This window comes from Suricata suricatta, chromosome X (genome assembly GCF_006229205.1).
Source record: "Suricata suricatta isolate VVHF042 chromosome X, meerkat_22Aug2017_6uvM2_HiC, whole genome shotgun sequence".
In the NCBI taxonomy this organism is placed as follows: domain Eukaryota; kingdom Metazoa; phylum Chordata; class Mammalia; order Carnivora; family Herpestidae; genus Suricata; species Suricata suricatta.
Window position 1 is genome coordinate 39,029,635 of NC_043717.1, and position 20,077 is coordinate 39,049,711.

The 20,077-nt window shown below is 45.6% G+C and overlaps 1 protein-coding gene across 3 annotated transcripts; it reads left to right on the forward strand.

The window, feature by feature from the left end:
• Nucleotides 1-1,890: 1,890 nt before the first annotated feature.
• RGN (regucalcin) lies at nucleotides 1,891-17,377 on the forward strand. Of its 3 annotated transcripts, none has more exons than XM_029930046.1 (7): nucleotides 1,891-1,915; nucleotides 5,485-5,664; nucleotides 7,799-7,981; nucleotides 11,770-11,985; nucleotides 14,529-14,660; nucleotides 15,024-15,178; nucleotides 16,961-17,377. In XM_029930046.1, the coding sequence occupies exons 2-7, from the start codon at nucleotides 5,502-5,504 to the stop codon at nucleotides 17,009-17,011; spliced, it is 900 nt and encodes a 299-aa protein (XP_029785906.1). In that variant the 5' UTR covers nucleotides 1,891-1,915; nucleotides 5,485-5,501; the 3' UTR covers nucleotides 17,012-17,377. The 3 variants fall into 3 exon arrangements, with proteins under 3 accessions (XP_029785906.1, XP_029785905.1, XP_029785904.1); XM_029930045.1 differs by lacking the exon at nucleotides 1,891-1,915 and adding an exon at nucleotides 3,790-3,896; XM_029930044.1 differs by lacking the exon at nucleotides 1,891-1,915 and adding an exon at nucleotides 5,108-5,215.
• Nucleotides 17,378-20,077: the final 2,700 nt, after the last annotated feature.

Here is a 20,077-nt window from a genome sequence, read left to right on the forward strand (position 1 = left end):
CAATAGTAAATATTCTGCTACTATATATTAAATACTTCATGGTTTGCCCAAGCTAAGATGAAACCACATCAGGAATCAATTAGCATTTTGCATTTTCTTTCATTATCTACTCAAAGTCATGCCTACTGCATCTCTAAACATTTCATTAAGTCCAATTATACAGCAAACACTCCCAAAATAAACTTAGATTGTATTGTAGTTTCACTTAACAGTATATAAAATGCTGTGTTGTGACAGGTATCAACTATCCATTAGATACTGAGTCATTTCTTCTTAAGCACTACTAATTGCTTGTTTTTCTTGAAGCTAGATGATTCTGAATGTTTCCTGTTAGACCTATGAGTGTGAACATATGGTTTCTGTCCTTCTCTGCCTGGCTTACTTCGCTCAGCATGACACCCTCAAGGTCCATCCACTTTCCTACGAAGGGCCATATGTCATTCCCTCTCATTGCCATGTAGTACTCCATCGTGAATATATACCACATCTTCTTGATCCATTCATCAGGTGATGGACATTTCGGCTCCTTCCATGTTTTGGCTATTGTTGACATTGCTGCTATGAACATTGGGGTACATGCGCTCCTATGCATCAGCATTTCTGTCTCTCTTGGGTAAAAATAAAAAATATACATATTTAAAAAACAAATCAACATAATTTTCCTCCAGATGCTACGAAGGATACAGAAACATTTTGTAGTATTGCCAAAAAGGCATAACTTGAATTAACCATAAGGAAAAAGCCAAAGAATCCCAAATTAAGGGACAGTCTACGTTTCAAATTCCAAAAATGTCAATGCCATGAAACAAAGGCTGAGGAGACGTTCCAGATTAAAGGAGAATAAACACAGCTAAATATCACGATTTTTCCTGGATTGGATTTGGGAACAGAATACTGTTTTCTTTTTGTTAGAAAGAACGTTAGTGGGACAATCAATGAAATTCAGGCAGATAATATTGTATCTATGTTAACCGTCTGATCTTGAGAGCCGTGCTGGGCTGCAGTTATACAAGAGAATGTCCTTTTTTTTCAGGACATTTAATACCGAAGTGTTTCGAGGTAACAGAGCGTCATGTCTGCGACTTACTCTCAAACAGTTCAAGAAATATATATTTATATATTTGCATGTAAATATTTATATATTTTCATTTGTATGTAAATGAGAGAGAGGAAAATAAAGCAAACATAGTAGACTGTTAACATTTGAGGAATCTAGGGGCACCTGGATGGCTCAGTTGGTTAAGCGTCCGACTCTTGATTTTGGCACAGGTCATGATGTCACAGTTCGTGAGTTCGAGCCCCACATGGGTCTCCACACTGACTGCGTGGAGCCTGCTTGGGATTCTCTCTCTCTCTCTCTCTCTCTCTCTCTCTCTCTCTCTGCCCCTCTCCTGCTTGCTTTCTGTATTTTTCTCAAAATAAAAAAATAAACCTAAAAATATTTTGAGGGGCACCTGGGTGTCTCAGTCAGTTAAGTGTCTGACTCTTGATTTCCACCTCAGCTCATGATCTCATGGTTGGTGAGTTCAAGCCCCATGTCGGGCTCTACAATGACAGTGTGGAACCTGCTTAAGATTCTCTCTCTCTCTCTCTGGCCCTTCCCTGCTCGCTCTCTCTCTCTCTCTCTCAAAAATAAATACATAAGCTTTAAAAAAAAACATTGGCGGTATCTAGGTAAAGGGTAATCATGAATCCTCTGTATTATTTTTGCAACTCTTCTGTAACAGTGACATTTTTTCGAAATAAGGTTACATCCTCTCTACAAAAAGAAAAGTGTTGTGTCAGCACTCTGGTGGGCCCTGGGAGTGAGGGCGAATAAGAGACATTCCTGCTCTTCAGGACTCAAGGTCTAATGAATTGTTTTGGCTGCAGATCCAAAGGGGTGAGGCAAGCCCTCCAGGGAAGCGACAACAATGTGAGTAAGAAACGGGGAAGCTTGAATGAACTAAGGAAGGCGCATAGCCAGAAGGGCATTTAAAGGACAATTTCCCTGATCTGGTGACTAAGGGGACTTGAGGGAGGGAACAAGCAGAGAAGGGCTTCTGACATATTCTATTGCTTATAGACCATGGTCCCATGCCCAGGTTCATGCAGAATAATGTGACTGCTTTGGGCCAGCTCCATCGGGGCGGTCAGGTAGAGCCTCTGAACTACAGGCCTGCAGTTTGGGGGAGAGGTGGGGGCTGAGACACAGTTTGGGGTGTTGTCAGCATTAGGGAGGTAGAAGGAGCCACATGATGGGGAGAAGACACAACAGAACCCCAGATAAGCCTCTGGAGATGGAAGTCCTGATCTTGGCCCCACCCAAGGAAGTGTCCTTCAGGTTCTTTTTTTTTAAAGACACACACACACACACACACACACACACACACACACACACACACACAGTGTGAGCAGGGGAGGAGCAGAGAGAGAGAGAGAGGGAGACACAGAATCTGAAGGAGGCTCCAGGCTTCAAGCTGTCAGCACAGAGCCTGACGTGGGGCTCAAACCCACGAACTGTGAGATCATGACCTGAGCTGAAGCCGGACGCCTAACTGACTGCCAGGCACTCCAAGTTCTTATTTTTCTACTGATGGTTTGGCCTATTTGCCAGATCTCTCCCAGCTTAATGTCTGACTCTGGGAGTCTCCTCACCTTGTAGACTTGTGTTTTCCCATCTGTAAATGGGGACATGGGAAGGCAGTTGACTTAAGTACCTCCCCAGCGTGAAGGGGAAATGATTGAGGCCATTAAGTCCCAGTTATTCTAAGTTATTGATCTTAAACTTCGAGTTTAAGTTAAGCAATTCCTCCAGTCATCTCCTGCCTGCCTGGAGCCATGTGCCTTTTGATCTTGGTTTCTGGCCCTTCAACTGGAACCCAACGGTGATCGGGACCTGAGTGTGCCAAGGGGTTTTAGAACAGTGCAGATGGCAAGGAATGTGACACCGGATTGAGAGAGATCAGAAATGAGGTAGCACTGGGGTAGCCTGGGTGGCCCTCCTGCCTCAGCTCATGAGCTCATGGCTCCTGAGTTCCAGCCCCGCACCGGCTCACTGCTGTCAGCGCAGAGCCCGCTTCGGATCCTCTGCCCTCCTCTCTCTGCCCCTCCCCCGCTCACGTTCTCTCTCTCAAAAATAAAAATAAACATTTGAAAAAAATAATGAGGCAGCACTGATCTCGGATCCAACACATACAATAAACCCCACAACTCTCACGCGGAACCTCCCGATGACTTTTGACAGTTCGTCCTTCTGCACAACGCAAACCTCCATCCAGATACATCTCCATCACCCCCAGAAAATCCCTTTAACCCCTTCACGGTTAATCCCCGGCCCCCATCCCCCGCAGCGGCAACCACCATTCTGTTGACCTCTCTCCCTGAACATTTTTAAATAACTTTTACTAAACTTGGAGGTTCTTTAGAGAAACTGCGGAGAGTGTGAAGCTGGGCCGCGCTTCGGATCGATAGGACGTTTCAGTGCAATCACATAAAGCCTTTCCGCTTCGCCCACCAAAAACGCTTCGCAAGAGTTGGCCTCCAGCCACTAGTCTTTCTTCTCCGCTAGGAAAAGGGTGGATTTGTTTAACCGCTTTGTTCTTTTCTTTTTCACCTGTTTGTGTTTAACCGGACCCCTCGACCGCAATCTCTGTTAGGCGTTTGAACCATTTTTCTTGTTTAAGTAAGAGATAGACTTGAGCTCTCCGGCCAAACTCCGGGGCTTAGGGCCAAGCCTGTGCCCCGCCCCCCGCCCAGTCCGGGTGGCTTCATAGGATCCTTTCAGGATCCCCGGGGGAGGGGCCCCGCGGTGGGGGGTGTGAGACCCCACCCCTACCTGCCTCGCCGCCGTGTCCCCCGCCCGGTCCTCCGGCTCTGCGGCCCGACCTTTGAACCGCCTGCAAGTCACTAGCCTGGTGAGTGCCGGGGTCGGGATGGCCTCCCCGCCCCCCACTCCCCGGGGTGAGGCACGATCTGGTGACCTTCGGCCCGCTCTTCCCACCAGGACCGGCCAGCCGGAGACCGATTGCCCCCTGCCCGTTCAGGGGACCCCTCGCGCCCTGCGCGTCCCACTCGGCCGGGCCGGCCACCGGGCGGACTGGACCCGCGGCTTCCCGGAGCCTCGCAGTCTCCCGAGGCTGCAGCGGCGCCGCCGGCTCGTGCGGAGGCCCCTCACCCGCACCGGTACCGCAGGTGCAGCGCGGGCACCCGCCGCCCCGCCGCCGACGGCCCCAGAAAACGCGAGCGGGAAAAGGACCTTTGCCGGCGCGCCCGGCTTGCACGCCGGAGCGCGGAGGGTCAAAAGTCGCTGTTGCAAAAGTTCCCCGTCTGATCTCGGGCCTTATCTCAGATTGATAGCAGGAAGGCCTTTGGAGCCCGTGCCAAATTTTAACAGCCGGCGAGGATTCCAAACGCTAGACTCCGGCAGTTGGCATTTAAGGCCTATGTGAGCTGTGTCTCTTAAAAAAAAAAAAAAAGGCACTATATCAAAGGAAATATGAAAGCAAAGATTCTTTTCCTTTTCCCCGTGTCATTAATTTGCCCATCCGTGGGTGGGGACCCCTCACTTCAAAGCAGAAAGATAGCAGGAAGAAAGGGTGAAGATGCAGGCAATTTGGGTCATCATGTGGGCAGAGTCTGGGAAAAAAAGAGGAGGCTCTGAAAAGTTGCCTGTTTTTTCTCGCCCAGGGGTTTCTTAGGTAATGCCGTTGTGGTTGGTTTTTTTTTTTTTCTTTTTCCTTTTCTGATCATTTTTCTTTGCCTCCTCCCCATTCGCTGGTCACACTCTGGCCTAAAGTCCCAGCATGGAATGTTCCTGCCTGTGGAGTTCCAGACCCCTTGCCAAACTGGCACCGTGCCTTGCCAGGCGGCAAGAAACAGCTGCGGGGCTGTCCCACATCCGTGCCCAGACCGCGTCCTTTTCTGCACCCCTCCCATCGCGTGCAGTTGAAATTGGGTGTCCGTTCCCATTCAGTTCACGGACGAACATATTTCGAAAAGTGCAGTTCAGAAAAAGGCAGAGCAGGAAGGTTCTGGCCTTTGAGCGGTCAGAGGAGGGAATCTGCACCCTCAGAGCAGGGGGAGGGCGTCAGGAGCTGGTGTGCTGTGGTAGGGGGAGGGGCTACCAATGAGGGAGCTGCCCGCCCCCGCCCCACCTTGGGGGCTAGGGCGCAGGCATAAAGGGCAGTCTTAACCTGTCCGAGTGGCCAGCTCTCCAAGGGTCACTGGCACCAAGGTATGGATGGTGGGGTGTTGTGACTTCTTTTCTCTTTTCAAAAGATCGCTCGAAACCAGGCCCAGGTAAGTCGGCTGAAGATGTCTCATGCCCGAGCGAGCGGCAGCCCTGTCTTCATTTTCATACATGTCTCTTCCTGCCACATGGCGTTAGTTTGTTCTGATGAAGGGAAAGTGGCTTTCCTGTTCTGTATTGGAATCTTACCGGGGCCTCAGGCTGAATTTGCTCGAGGGCGGTTACATTTTACGTTATCTCTGTTAACTTTCCAGAGATCTCCCGCAGGACCATGTCTTCCGTTCAGGTTGAGTGCGTTTTGCCGGGGAACTGCCGGTGCGGCGAATCCCCGGTGTGGGAGGAGGCGTCTAACTCCCTGCTCTTCGTAGATATTCCGGCAAAAAAGGTTTGCCGGTGGGATTCACTCGGCAAGGGAGTGCAGCAAGTGACCGTGGGTAAGGATGAAGGCCGGGCTCTCTGATCTGCCATCTGCCCGGATGGCTGTCTTTTCCTTGGGGTGTGGCAGTCACCTGATGTGTCATTCCCCAAGGACGTTCTCGTTGAAGCTTACTGGATATGCCTTAACACTTTTGGATTGCCCTGTCCTCTGTAACCACGCTCTGTGTCCTTTCACGTTGACCCAGGAGTAAATTCTGGAGGGTCAGTACTTTGCTCCTCCTCTGTGGGGAAGAGGGCAACATTTCCCCATCTTGGTTCGCTGAGGAGGCGCACAGTAGGGTCTTTCCCTGACATCCTCAGGTAATAGCTTTAAAAGTTGGCGAGCCGGTTTGTGGCGCAGCAAAGGGCGTCTTATCCTGGGTCAGGCCAAACCCTTAATGTGCAAAAAGAAATAACAGCCACATCCCTTTGAACATGAAAAGAAGGGCTTCCAGACTTACAAAGCATCAACCAGGACTCTTTGGTCATGGCAACAAAATATGATTCAGGGCGAAGTCCAAGGGCATCGGGATGAGATTGTTTATGGCCTTCTGATTCCCAGTGGACAGGTTTCTCATTCTCTGGTCTGGAAGGGTATGTATGGGCTTTGTTAGAGATAAGGAAGGTGCTTCTTTTGTGTTAATGAGATACCAGGAATTCCTGTGACTTTGGTACTGCTCATCCCAGAGCTGGTGACCTCAAACCTTTTTTTTTTAATGAGAGGGAACAGCTTTTTTGTTTATTTATTGAGAGAGAGAGAGAGAGAGAGAGCAGGAGAGGGGCAGAAAGCGAAGGAGAGAGAGAATCCCAAGCAGACTCCACACAGCCAGCACAGAGTCCAATGTGGGGCTCGAACTCACGAACCACATGGCCATGACCTGAGCCGAAACCAAGAGTCAGACGCTCAACCTACTGAGCCACCCAGGCACCCCATGAGGGCACAGCTCTTTAATTCCCCCAAGGATATCAGTGCGGCTAGAGGCAAAGAGACTGTGACCAGTGGTCAGAGGGGGGAGAGGGGCTCACTGCCTTTCCTAATCTCTCTTTTCCAGTGTGCACACATTATGTGTATATTCCCACCTCCAATCTGCAAACTACCCCCTCGCCAACCACGGAAAAGGCTTACGATGTCAGCAGTATAGAAATGAGGGAACAGAAGTGTCAGGCCACAAGTCAGGATCCATGATGAGAATGTGGCCCTCCCAGCAGTGTCCTGCACATTCCCTGAGCCCCTCAATGGCAGGAGTGAACTTCTGAACAGGGCTTTTAGCCAAGAGCTGCTCCCAGAACACCCGGCGCTTTGCATTTAATGAAGAGGTGCTTAGAAAATGTTTTCAAAATAATTTCTGGTAAATTGGTTTCCTGTGACTGCTCAGCATGGTAATCAATCTCTCCACTTTAGATGAAGTTTCCTTATACATGGAAAAATACTAAACCCAGGAAACCTAACATTTAAAAAATACAAAATATAGGGGTACCTGGGTGGCTCAATCAGTTAAGAGTCAGACTTTGGCTCAGGTCATGATTTCTTGGTTCATGAGTCTGAGGCCCATGCATCGGGCTCTGTGCTGACAGCTCCGAGCCTGGAGCCTGCTTTGGATTCTGTGTCTCCCTCTCTCTCTGCCCCTCCCTGCTCACTCGTGCGCGCTCTCTCTCTCTCTCTCTCTCTCTCTCTCTCTCTCTCTCTCTCTCCATCTCTCAAAAATAATAAACATTAAAATAATTAAAACAGAAAAAAGAAAAAAGAGACAAGTCCTGTTTTGGAGGGAGAGGGAGAGGGAGAGGTCACAAAGCCTAGTAGCCAGGACCAAACAGTTTGTATCTCTGGATTTCCTGGACACCAGGCAGATTGAGCATCACTTGCTCTGTGACAGCTACTCTGGTGTCCCCCTGTCCTGCCACCCCCATTGAACTTGATGTGGGTCCTGCCCCAGTGTTTGGTGGCTGCCACTAGACTGGAAGCTTCCAGAACACTGCTCAGTGAATATACTCAATTATGTAGCCTGCACCCTTCAACTGAAGGGAGAGGGCGCTCCCATCGCCTAAAGAGCTGGAACTCTCTCGGAGATGCCTGGTGGCGCAATGCCCGCAGTGGGCCGCTCGGCCACCGGCCCACCCGTCGCCTTCTGAATGCTGCTTTTGCTTCTGCAGATGCCCCCGTCAGCTCTGTGGCCCTTCGCCAGTCAGGAGGCTACGTCGCCACCATTGGAACAAAGTTCTGTGCTTTGAACTGGGAAGATCAGTCGGTGGCCGTCCTGGCCACAGTAGATAAAGACAAGAAAAACAATCGATTCAATGATGGGAAGGTGGACCCCGCTGGGAGATACTTTGCTGGTATGGTTTACCGCTAGCACCTGTTGGCTGAGCTTTGGGAGAAAGCAAGGCTTCGCGTGGGAGTCGTAACAGCTTTATTCGTAATGGGTCTTCTTTCAACCAGAGCTTTCCACTGGAAACAAAATCCCATGAGAAAGGCTTCATAAATATTCCTTTCAATTTCTGTCTCTAGCAGAGACTAAAATGTGCATGGTACTATTGTCGTTTAAGTGAGGTTTTTTTTCTCATGTTTTATTTATTTTTAAGCGAGAGAAAGAGGGAGAGACAGCGTGAGCAGGGGAAGGTCAGAGAGAGAGGGAGACACAGAATCTGAAGCAGGCTCCAGATTCTGAGTTAGCTGTCAGCATAGAGCCTAACTCGGGGCTCAAACCCACAAACTGCAAGATCATGACCTGAGCCGAAGCCGGATGCTCAACTGACTGAACCACCCAGGCGCTCCTAAATAAGTTTTAAAATAGAAGTTTTGTGGGGCACCTGGGTGGCTCAGTCGGTTAGGCCTCTGACTTCGGCTCAGGTCATGATATCACGTTCATGGGTTCAAGACCTGCTCTGGGCTGATAAGCTCGGAGCCTGGCGACTGCTTCCGATTCTGTGTCTCCCTCTCTCTCTGCCCCTTCCCCTCTCATGCTCTGTCTCTCTGTATCAAAAATAAATAAAACATTTTTAAAAATTATAAAAAAAAAAAGAATCTAACTTTTGATCTCAGCTCAGGTCTTGATCTCAAGGTCATGAGTTCAAGCCCCACGTTGGGCTCCATGCTGGGAGTGGAGCCTACTTAAAAGAAAAACTAAAAAGATAAAATAAAATAGAGATTTTGTGGTTGCTGGTGATGTTTCACTTGGAAATAATTTCCAAGTTACAGAGAAAAAGGTGAGAATAGTACAAACACCTGTCATTTGATTTTCTCCCAAATCATTTGAAAGGAAGTGACACATATCACATGCCTGAACCCCGAAAAACACTTGCGTGTGAATTTCCCAAGAAAAATGACATATTCTTGCATGGCTACAGTACAGTTATCACCTTAAAGAAGTTTAACATTGGGGCACCTGGGTGGCTCAGTCGGTGAAGCGTCTGACTCTTGGTTTCGGCTTAGGTCATGATCTCATGGTTTTGTGGGTTCGAGCCCCGAGTTGGGCTTTGCCCTGAGCCTGCTTGAGATTCTCTCTCTCTCTCTCTCTCTCCCCCTGCCCCTCCCCCATTTGCTCACACATGCTCTCTCTCAAAATAAATAAACACTAGGAGTGCCTGGGTGGCTCAGTTGGTTGGGTGTCTCACTTCGACTCAGGTCATGATCTCACAGCTCATGGGTTCAAGCCCTGCGTCGGGCTCTGTGCTGACAGTTCAGAGCCTGGAGCCTGCTTGGGATTCTGTATCTCCTTCTCTCTCTGACCCTCCCTACTCACACTCTCTCTCTCTCTGTCTCTGTCAAAAATAAATAAACATTACAAAAAATGTTATATTTAGTATTTCTATTGCTCTTCTTCTATTCTGATATTCCAAGCTGCCTTTTGGTATCGTTTCCCTTCTGTCTAAAGACCCTCCTTTAGCAATTCTCTTCAAGCAGGTCTGCTGACTACGAATTCTCTGTTTTACTTCATAGGAAAATGTCTTTACTTCACCTTCATTCTGGAAGGATATTTTTACTAAATATAGAATTCTAGGCTGACAGTTTTTTATAGAGTAATTTTTAATGTTTATTTATTTTTGAAAGAGAGAGACAGACAGAGCACAAGTGGAAGAGGGCAGAGAGAGAGAGACACACAGAATCCCAAGCAGGCTCAGAGCTGACAGCTCAGAGCCTGACACGGGGCTCGAACCCATGAACTGTGAGATCATGACCTGAGCTGAAGTCAGACGCTCAACCACACTTTTTTTTTTTTAAAGAAATCTCGAAGTCCAACGTGGGGCTCAAATTCATGACCCCGAAATCAAGAGTCTCCTGCTCCACTGACTGAGGCAGCCAGGCATCCCCAGATAATTTCTATTGACCTATCATTGGCAACACTAAGTTTTTCCTTTATCGTCTCTATCCCACTAACAAATCCATCCAGTGAGTTTCTTTATTTCCATTACTTTCTTTTACAGTTCTAAAATTTTTTATTTGGTTATCCATTACATCTTCTATGTCTTTGAATTGCCCAGTGATTTTGGATGGTATCCTAGATGTTTTGACTATTATCTTGTAACTGTGGGTCTTGTTTAAGTCTTATGGTGAACATTTGGGCACATGGGTGGTTCAGTCAGTTAAGTGTCTGACTTCGGCTCAGGTCATGATCATGTAGTTTATGAGTTCGAGCCCCATGTCGGGCTCTCTGCTGACAGCCCAGAGCCTGGAGCCTGCTTCAGATTCTGTGTCTCCCTCTCTCTCTGCCCTTTCTCCGTTCACACTCCGTCTCTTTCTCTCTCTCTCAAAAATAAACATTATAAAAAAAATTTTTTAATCCTACGGCGAATGTTGACACATTTGTCTTAGTAAGCAACCTGTATGTTTAGGTTCAGAGCATTTAACAGAAGAGCTCTAACCTGCTGCCTGTTAGGTCCTCCTGGGCTCTGGCCCCCACTGGGGCCCCTCAGCACTGGTCTGAGACTCAGGAACTCTAACCACACTGCATTCTCAGTCTTTGGTATGCTAATTAGAACCAGATTCGTGCACGTACAAGTAGAAGATGAGCCCAGGAGATCATAAACAGCTTTATGGAATGGCATTCCGGAACAACATCCCTCTTCACTATCTGCCGGTGCTTTCCATTTTCCTGGCATTGTCTAGGATGGTGCTGTCTCTGGGGCCAAGCAGTAGAGCAGTAGGAGGGAGAGAGAGAGAGAGAGAGAGAGAGAGAGAGAGAGAGAGAGAGAGAGAGAGAGAGGGAATGTAACAGCAGCAGTGTTTGGTTCTGCCTTTTCGGAGCTACACCTTCACCAGATGGAGGGGAATGTCCTTTTCCCCGAGTCTCGGTTCCTGCAGTTTGTGTTGCCGGCCACTCTCCTGTTGCTACTCTTGCCAAGGAGTGGAAAACAACCAAGGGATGTCTTCCAGCCTCGGGCCTCGGGAGTTTCCTTGTCTGCTCGCCGAGCCAGATTCAGAGGGTTCCTCTTGGATTCCGGTCTTTACCACAGCGCGCACTCTGCAAGTGCCAGGCCTTGTTGAGTTCAAGCTGGGACATACTGGAAAATAAAATAGGGCACTCACCACCAAGTAGGTGGCACTGCACATTCGGGTGTCCCTCCCCTGAGCTGCCCGCTATTGACTTTTCAGAGTTCTCAAATAGCTACACAGTGTGTTTTGTCCAGACTTTGTAGTGGGCCCCGGGTGAGAAAATGGGGCTGGTGAGGATGTACCCCTTCTTATCTGGAATGAGGCCTGTTGGTGTCATTTTAATGTGCGTTATAAGCAAGGTAGGTGTCATTCATTTAAACATTTTTGTAATGTTTATTTTTGAGAGACAGAGAGAGAGAGAGAGAGAGAGAGAGAGAGAGAGAGAACAAGTTGGGGAGGGGCAGAGAGAGAAGGGGACAGAGGATTTGAAGCAGGCTCCCCCCTGACAGCAGAGAGCCCGACGCGGGGCTCAAACTCACAAACTGTGAGATAGTGACCTAAGCCGAAGTCGGACGCTCAATCTACTGGGCCACCCAGGCGCCCCGGTAGTTGTCATTTTTTGAAATAGGGGACCCTGGTTGGGATTGTACGGTCATTTGCTTGATTTGATGATGGCCAAGGAACCCTGGTGACAAAGATGGTGGGGAGCACGGCGCAAAGAGCCAACCTCGGTGCATTTTGGATTTCGTAGGCACCATGGCTGAGGAAACGGCCCCGGCAGTTCTGGAGCGGCACCAGGGCGCCCTGTACTCGCTCTTTCCTGACCACCACGTGGAAAAGTACTTTGACCAAGTGGACATCTCCAATGGTTTGGATTGGTCCCTGGACCACAAAATCTTCTATTACATTGACAGTCTGTCCTACTCCGTGGATGCCTTTGACTACGACCTGCAGACAGGAAAGATCTGTATGTACTTTTTCATTATTCTTCTTAATACTGCTCGTATTTTTTCCCCACGTATGTCACGATTAAGCTGCCTCTCCCCCATCTCGTCTGAAAAGGTCCTTACGTGGCGGGGGGCACCTGAACAGCTCACTCAGTTGAGCATCTGACTCTCGATCTCAGCTCAGGTCATGATCTCATGGTTCGTGAGTTCGAGCCCCAATTCAGGCTCTGTACTGACAGCACAGAGCCTGCTTGGAATTCTCTCTCCTCTTTCTGCCCCTCTCCTGCTCATGCTCTCTCTCTCTAATAAATAAATAAATAAATAAACTTAAAAAAAGAAAAAGTCCTTACTTGTCAAATAAGGGACTGTCTGCTTGTTACTATGCCAATATAGTCATAAATTACACAGACTTGACTATTTTGCCAGTCAAGCCATGGCCTTTGAGGCCACAATTAGCTGTGGTCGTCGTTGGCACAATATGAATAGATGCCTGATCCCCTTTCTCTAGAAAGAGGCTCACCTTGAAATGGATCCTGTTTTACCAGGATGTGCCTATAAGGGAAATAAATAATCATACACAGCACAATGAGATCAAAGAACAGAAAGTGAGGGTTTGGGGTTGAGGTCTCTCACTTGGGCTTTAGTTAACCATAGGAAGACACTCAGAGACCAATGAATAATCTTCCGAAATGGAAAAGTTTACAGAGCAGTTGCAGATTGTTCAATTCCGTCAGTGGGTTCTACATGAGCCGTAGTTGGAAGCTGGGAGGGAAGGAATTCTTGAGAAATATCTAGAAGGGAGTACTTGAAACTGTTTTGTGAAAGGTGCCAAACCACAAGAGCCAAACCCATAATGAAAATAACTTGAAAAAAATCACAAGGCTCTCGTGTAATTTAACCAGAGGCAAACTATTTCAGGATGGATGTTTTCACTCTGAAATATATAGAGCTCTCTTTTATGACTGGTTTTACCCATTTTTACTGACACATATTTTTCTGTTTTTATGAAAATTTTTTAGTGTTTATTTACTTTTGAGAGACAGTGACAGAGCACTAGTGGGGAAGGGGCAGAGAGAGAGACACACAGAATCCGAAACAGGCTCCAGGCTCTGAGCTGTCAGCACAGAGCCCAACACGGGGCTCGAACTCATGAACTGCTAGATCATGACCTGAGCTGACGTCGGAAGCTTAACCAACTGAGCCATCCAGGCGCTGCTACATACACGTTTTTAACATTTTTTTCTTCTATTATAACCCAGTGAAGTTCCTATAATGACCTGGGTTTTGTAGTTTGAAGTTCCTCTGGAGTTTGATGGGGTTATTTTTGTATACTGTGATTTCCCCCTTTAATGCCAGCCAGTAGGCTTCAGCATACCCTTCCTTTCAGGAACAAGCTCTTTTTATTTCTTTTAATGTTTATTTATTTTTGAGAGAGAGAGCTCGTGAGTGTGAGTAGGGGAGGGGCAGAGAGAGGGGGAGACAGAATCTGAAGCAGAGGGCCCGAGGTGGAGCTCGAACTCACGAACTCCGTGAGATCATGACCTGAGCCTAAGTCGGATGCTTAACTGACTGAGCCACTCCAGTGCCCCAGGAATAAACTTTTTAATGTTTAGTTTTGATAAGATGATTTTGGAGCATTAGTCAGGCAGAAACAGAACTCGTACACTTTACTAATTTTTGCACTTGAACTGTTCACATGGTATCATTATTTTTATAAGTAAAACAACAAAGGTCTAACCATAGACTGAAGCGTATCTGACGCGATGTGCAAGAGCTTCAGTTCGGGTCAGCCTCTAAAAGAACCATTGGTATATTATTAAGAATTCTACTTTTGGGGCGCCTGGGTGGCTCAGTCAGCTGAGTGTCCGACGTCAGCTCAGGTCACGAGTTGGAGCCCGGCGTCAGGCTCCCTGCTGTCAGCGCAGAGCCCCCTTCAGGTCCTCTGTCCCCTTCTCTCTCTGCCTCTCTTCTATTTGCAATCTCCCTCTCAAAACTAAATACACTTTAAAAAAGAAAGAGAATTCTACATTTTTTTCTCTCCTCCTCTGAAAGCTTAGACAGATAGGTCTGTACCCAAACTAAAGAGAGTTTAATCCCCCCCGAATCATGTGGTAAAATTCCTTTGTTGAGGAGTGCCCACTTATGTTTCTAGACGTTTTTGATTTTTATTATGTATTTAATTTTTTAAGTTTATTTATTTTGAAAGAGAGACAGAGAGAGAGAGAGGGAGAGAGAGAGTCTCAGGCAGGCTCGGGGCAGCCAGCACAGAGCCAGACTCAGGGCTTTAACTCACGAAACTGTGATATCACGATCTGAGCCAAAACCAGGAGTTAGACACTTAACCAACTGAGGCCCCCAGGCGCCCCTGGACACTTGTGTTTTACAGTTACAAATTCTTCTGAGCCATCATACATGCCAGCCCCTGGATAAGCAGCCGTGATCAGGATTTACAGTCATCTTGAGCATCACTGTCTGATGCCCAGGATTGAGCAGCCTGTTGTTTTGGTGTGTGTGTGTGTGTGTGTGTGTGTGTGTGTGTGTGTGTGTGTGTGTTTAACCACAGCTAACCGCAGAAGCGTGTACAAGCTGGAGAAAGAAGAACAAATCCCGGATGGAATGTGCATTGATGCTGAGGGGAAGCTCTGGGTGGCCTGTTACAATGGAGGAAGAGTGATTCGTTTAGATCCTGAGACAGGTAAAAAAAAAAAAAAATCCCTGCCCTATCTAGAAGAAAACAGACACTAGCAACTGGAGAAACTTCATTGCTGACAAAGTTATACAGAGATATAGTCAAAGGTCTCAGTAGGGTGATTTTGGAAATAAAGGCCAAACGTATAGCCCCAAATTTACAGTCAGAACTTCTTTCCTGTGGAGGTAAGTCTTTTGGCCCAACGCAAATCGTCAGGCAAGGTAAGTCAAACACATGGCTCAAGTCTGACCCCCAGTTTTTGATTCGTCTTTTTGGAATATCGCTAATCCTCTACAAGGAGTCCAGAAAGGCTGTGCGGGTTGGAGATAGCCTGGAGATAGACTTTCAATAAAACATTTGGTCCTCTAGGGAAAAGACTCCAAACTGTGAAATTGCCTGTTGATAAAACAACTTCATGCTGCTTCGGAGGGAAGGACTACTCTGAAATGTACGTGACCTGCGCCCGGGATGGAATGGACCCCAAGGGACTCCTGCAGCAACCTCAGGCTGGTGGCATCTTCAAGGTGATCTGGCTATTTCTTTTATCTTGAGGGTGAAAGGTTGGAGAGATCCTTGGCTAAGTAACTGAGCCCTAAGTCCGTTTTGCAAAACATAATTACATTTAGTGCTTTTAAGCTGATCATGTTAGACTTTTAAAAACATTTTATTTAGGGGCGCCTGGGTGGCTCAGTCGGTTGAGCATCTGACTTTGGCTCAGGTCATGATCTCGAGGTTCGTGAGTTCACGTCCAGTGTTGGGCTCTCTGGCATCAGCACGGATTCTCTGTTTCTCTCTCCCTCTTTGCCCCTCCCCTGTGGCACTCTCTCTCTCAAAAATAAATAAACATTTTTTTAAAAGCCTTAAAAAACATTTTATTTCGATTTACTTGACCGTACGCCCAGGACGATGTGTTCAGCCTACTTTGTGGGGTACATCAAAATATTTTGGGGCTTCAGTAGTGCTTGTTGAAATTCTATAAATTGGTAGAATGAGCTTGGAAAACTAGTGTTTGAAACATGTTTAGAAGATCAGGTGATGGGGTGCCCGGGTGGCTCAGTCAGTTAAGTGTCCCACTTCAGCTCAGGTCATGATCTCGCAGTTCATGAGTTCAAGCCCCACATCGGGTTCTGTGCTAACCTGCTTCAGGTTCTCTGTCTCCCTCTTTTTCTGCCCCTCCCCCACTCATGCTCTGACTCTCTCTCTCTCTTTCTGTCTCAAAAATAAATAAACATTAAAATTATTTTTTATTTTTTTATGTTTTTAATTTATTTTTGAGAGACAGAGAGAGACAGAGTGAGCAGGGGAGGGTCAGAGAGAGAGAGGGATGCAGAATCCGAAGCAGGTTCCAAGCTCTGAGCTAGCTGTCAGCACAGAGCCCGACGCGGGGCTCGAACCCATGAACCGTGAGATCATGACCTGAGCTGAAGCCGGACACTCAACCGACTGAGCCACCCAGGCGCTCCAAAAATTTTTTTAAAAATAAGATCAGTTGATTGTTTTGATGTCACAAAAATATCTTTGGGTTTCTTAACTTCTTTTCTGCAACAAAACAAATACTGGTAAAAGTGATAGACCTCTCAAGCTGAAAAGAAATAGAAATAAAAACATAACGGTAGAAAGAAAATCAGGTATTTTTATTTTATTTTTTTAATAAATTTTTTAATGTTTTATTTATTTTTGATACAGACAGAGACAGAGCATGAGAGGGGGAGGGGCAGAGAGAGAGGGAGACACAGAACCGGAAGCAGGCTCCAGGCTCTGAGCTAGCGGTCAGCACAGAGTCTGACGCGGGGCTCGAACCCACGAACGCGAGATCTGACCTGAGCCGAAGTCGGAGGCTTAACCGACTGAGCCACCCAGGCGCCCCTTTATTTTCTTTTAGAGAGAGAACACACAAGCGGTGGAGAGGGACAGACAGAGGTAGGGAGGAGAGAGAGAGAGAGAGAGAGAGAGAGAGAGAGAGAGATAAAGAGAATCTTAAACAGGTTGTATGCTCAGCACAGAGCCTGACTCAGAGCTCGATCCCATGACCCTGGGGACATGACCTGAGCCAAAATCAAGAGTTGGACGCTGTACCAACTGAGACACCCAGATGCCCCAAATTCAGGTTTAAATACAAGTTTTTATAGATGGTTGCTAGTTGGATTATTATTGATGGACCACCTAATCAGGTAATTCCTTTTTATGATAAGAAATAAAACAAGGGTAATTCGTGGCTAAATATATTATTATGAATCACAAAAACTGCTTTGAAGAATACTTGTGAATTATCTTTTAGCAAAGTTTCTCTTTTCTTTTTTTAACAGATAACGGGCCTGGGAGTCAAAGGAATTCCTCCCTATCCCTACGCAGGATGAGTGGCAGGCCTTCTTTCCTACTGGGGGAACTTTTGAAGACACAGAAAATTCTAGAGCTGAAATTTCAATCTAGTTACAAAAAAAAATAAAGCAATGATATGATTAACAAGGCTAAATTTTTATTTGCAATTTTGTTAAAGTAGAGCATTTTAGTAAGGAGTGACGGGTAGTTTTGATAACACACTACAAGGCCTTCTGAAGAGGTATTATAGGGACATAAAGAATTGTTCAACTGTCAAACAGCCTCTTGATTCTTTGCAAATTGCTAGAAGGGGCGGGGGAAGGGACCATATCTGTTCTGCGTTCTTTACTTATTATGCCTAAAGCTTCAAAAGACTAATAAATACTGGCCTGATAATGACTTATTATGATCATCTTCCTTTTTATTTTTATCGTACTCTTAAAAAATATACTGTAATGCTAACCTACTCTCATGTTATTTTTCCAATATGCTATTTTGTGCAAGCTAAAATATTCCTGGAGGATAAGAATTAAACACTCTAGCAAAATTCATGGTTCCAACAGCCACCTAATAAATATAAAAGTAATATATGACTTTAGAGAAAGAATACCCTTATAATTTTTTAATGTTTTATTTATTTTTGATACAGAGAGAGACAGAGCATGAGAGGGGGAGGGTCAGAGAGAGAAGGAGACACAGAATCTGAAGCAGGCTCCAGGCTCTGAGCTAGCTGTCAGCACAGAGCCTGACGCGGGGCTCAAACCCACAAACGTGAGATCTGACCTGAGCCAAAGTCGGATCCTTAACCGACTGAGCCACCCAGGCGCCCCTTTATAATTTTTAATGTGTATTTATTTTTAAGACAGAGAGAGAGAGAGAGAGCGTGCGTGCACGTGCATAACTGAGGGAGGGGCAGAGAGAGAAGGAAACACAATCTGAAGCAGGCTCCAAGCTCTGAGCTGTCAGCACAGAGCCCGATGCAGGCCTTAAACTCACAAACCATGAGATCATGACTGGAGTCGAAGTTGGACGCTTAACTAACTGAGCCACGCAGGTGCCCCTAGAAAGAATACTTCTTAAAAAATAGCTTTATTGGGGCGCCTGGGTGGCTCAGTCAGTTGAACGTCCAACTTCGGCTCAGGTCATGATCTCGCAGTTCATGGGTTCGAGCCCCGCATTGGGCTCTGTGCTGACAGCTCAAAGCCTGGAGCCTGCTTCCAATTCTGTGTGTCCCTTTCTCTCTGACCCTCCCCTGCTCATGATCTCTCTCTCTCTGTCTCTCAAAAATAAATAAAAAACTTTAAAAAAGTAAAAATAATAAAAATAAAAATAGCTTTATTGAGTTATAATTGACCTACACATATTTAAAGTGTACAATTTGATAAATTTGACATATATATATACATAAAGAAAACCAACACCACAAGCAAGATAATGAATCTATCCACCACTCCACGACTTTCTCCGTGTCTCTTTGAGATCTTTTCCTTTGGTCCATCTCTATGTCTGCCCTCATCCCCAGGAAAGCACCGATCTGATTTCTGTCACTATTAACTAGTGTTAAAATTGCGTAGTGTGATTTCTCCAACTTTGTTCTTTTTCAAAATTGTCTTAGCTATTCTCGTTCCTGTCCTTCCATACAAATTTTAGAATCTGCTTAACTAGACCTACAAAAAAAATCATGCTGCAATTTTAATTGAAGTTGCTTTAAAACTGGAACAATTTGGAAAGAATTGGCATCTTTACTATTTTGAGTCTTCCAGTTCAGAAACATGGTGTGTCTTTCCAATTATTTAGGTCTTCAAGTTTTATATCAGTATTTTGTGGGTCTCAGCATATAGATCTTGCACATGTTTTTGTTAGATTTATATTTGAGAATAATGTGCATTCTGCTGTTATGAGTGGAGTGTTTTATAAATGGCAGTTAGATTCAGTTGGTTATTGGTGGTGTTAACTTCTTCTATATCCTTTCTGAGCTTCTGTCCTCTAGTTTCATCCGTTAATGGGGAAGGAGTGTTGAAATCTCCATCTCTAATTTGGATTTGTCTATTTAGTTCTGACAGTTCTGAATTTGTGTATTTTTGCACTCAGTTGTTAGGTGCATACACCTAATATTGTATGTTTTGGGGGGCACCTGGGTGGCTCAATCAGTTAAGCATCCAACTCTTGATTTCTGCTCAGGTCATGATCTCACAGTCCATGGGACGAAACCCTACATCAGGGTCCGTATTGATAGCAGGAAGCCTGCTTGGGATTCTCTCTCCTCTCTCCCTCTCTCTCAAAATAAAATAAATAAATGTTAAAAAAATTTGTATGTCTTTTTGGTGAATTGACTTTTTTTTCAATATGTAATGTCCGTATCCCTTGAAAATCCATTGAAATCTGAAAATCCATCAAGGTTAGATCTTTTTTTTTTTTTAGGTAGAATGGATTTTTTAATGGCTGGTTTGGAATATAGACTTGATCTAAAATGTTTACCAACATGTAGTTCAAAGAGGCACATTCACCTCAATGTTTATGGCAGTGCTATCAACAATAGCCAAAGTATGGAAAGAGCCCAAATGTCGATCAATGGATGAATGGATAAAGAAGAATATATATATATATATTATATATACATACACACACATATATAATGGAGTATTACTCGACAATCAGAAGGAATGAAATCTTGCCATTTGCAACTATGTGGATGGAACTAGAAGGCATTATGTTAAGCAAAACTAGTCAGTCAGAGAAAGACAAATATATGATTTCACTCATGTGAGGACTTTAAGATACAAAACAGATGAACATAAGGAAAGGGAAACAAAAATAATATAAAAACAGGGAGGGGGACAAAACATGAGATACTTAAATATAGAGAACAAACAGAGGGCTGCTGGAAGGGTTGTACGAGGGGGGATTGGCTAATTAGGTGAAGGGCACTCAGCAATCTACTCCTGAAAACGCTCTTGCACTATACGCTAACTACTTTGGATGTAAATTTGAAAATTAAAAATTAAAAAACTAAAAATTAAAAAATTTAAAAATTAAAAATAAATAAAATGTTATTTGTTTGTTTGTTTATTCTTAATTTATATCCAAGTTAGCTAGCATATGGT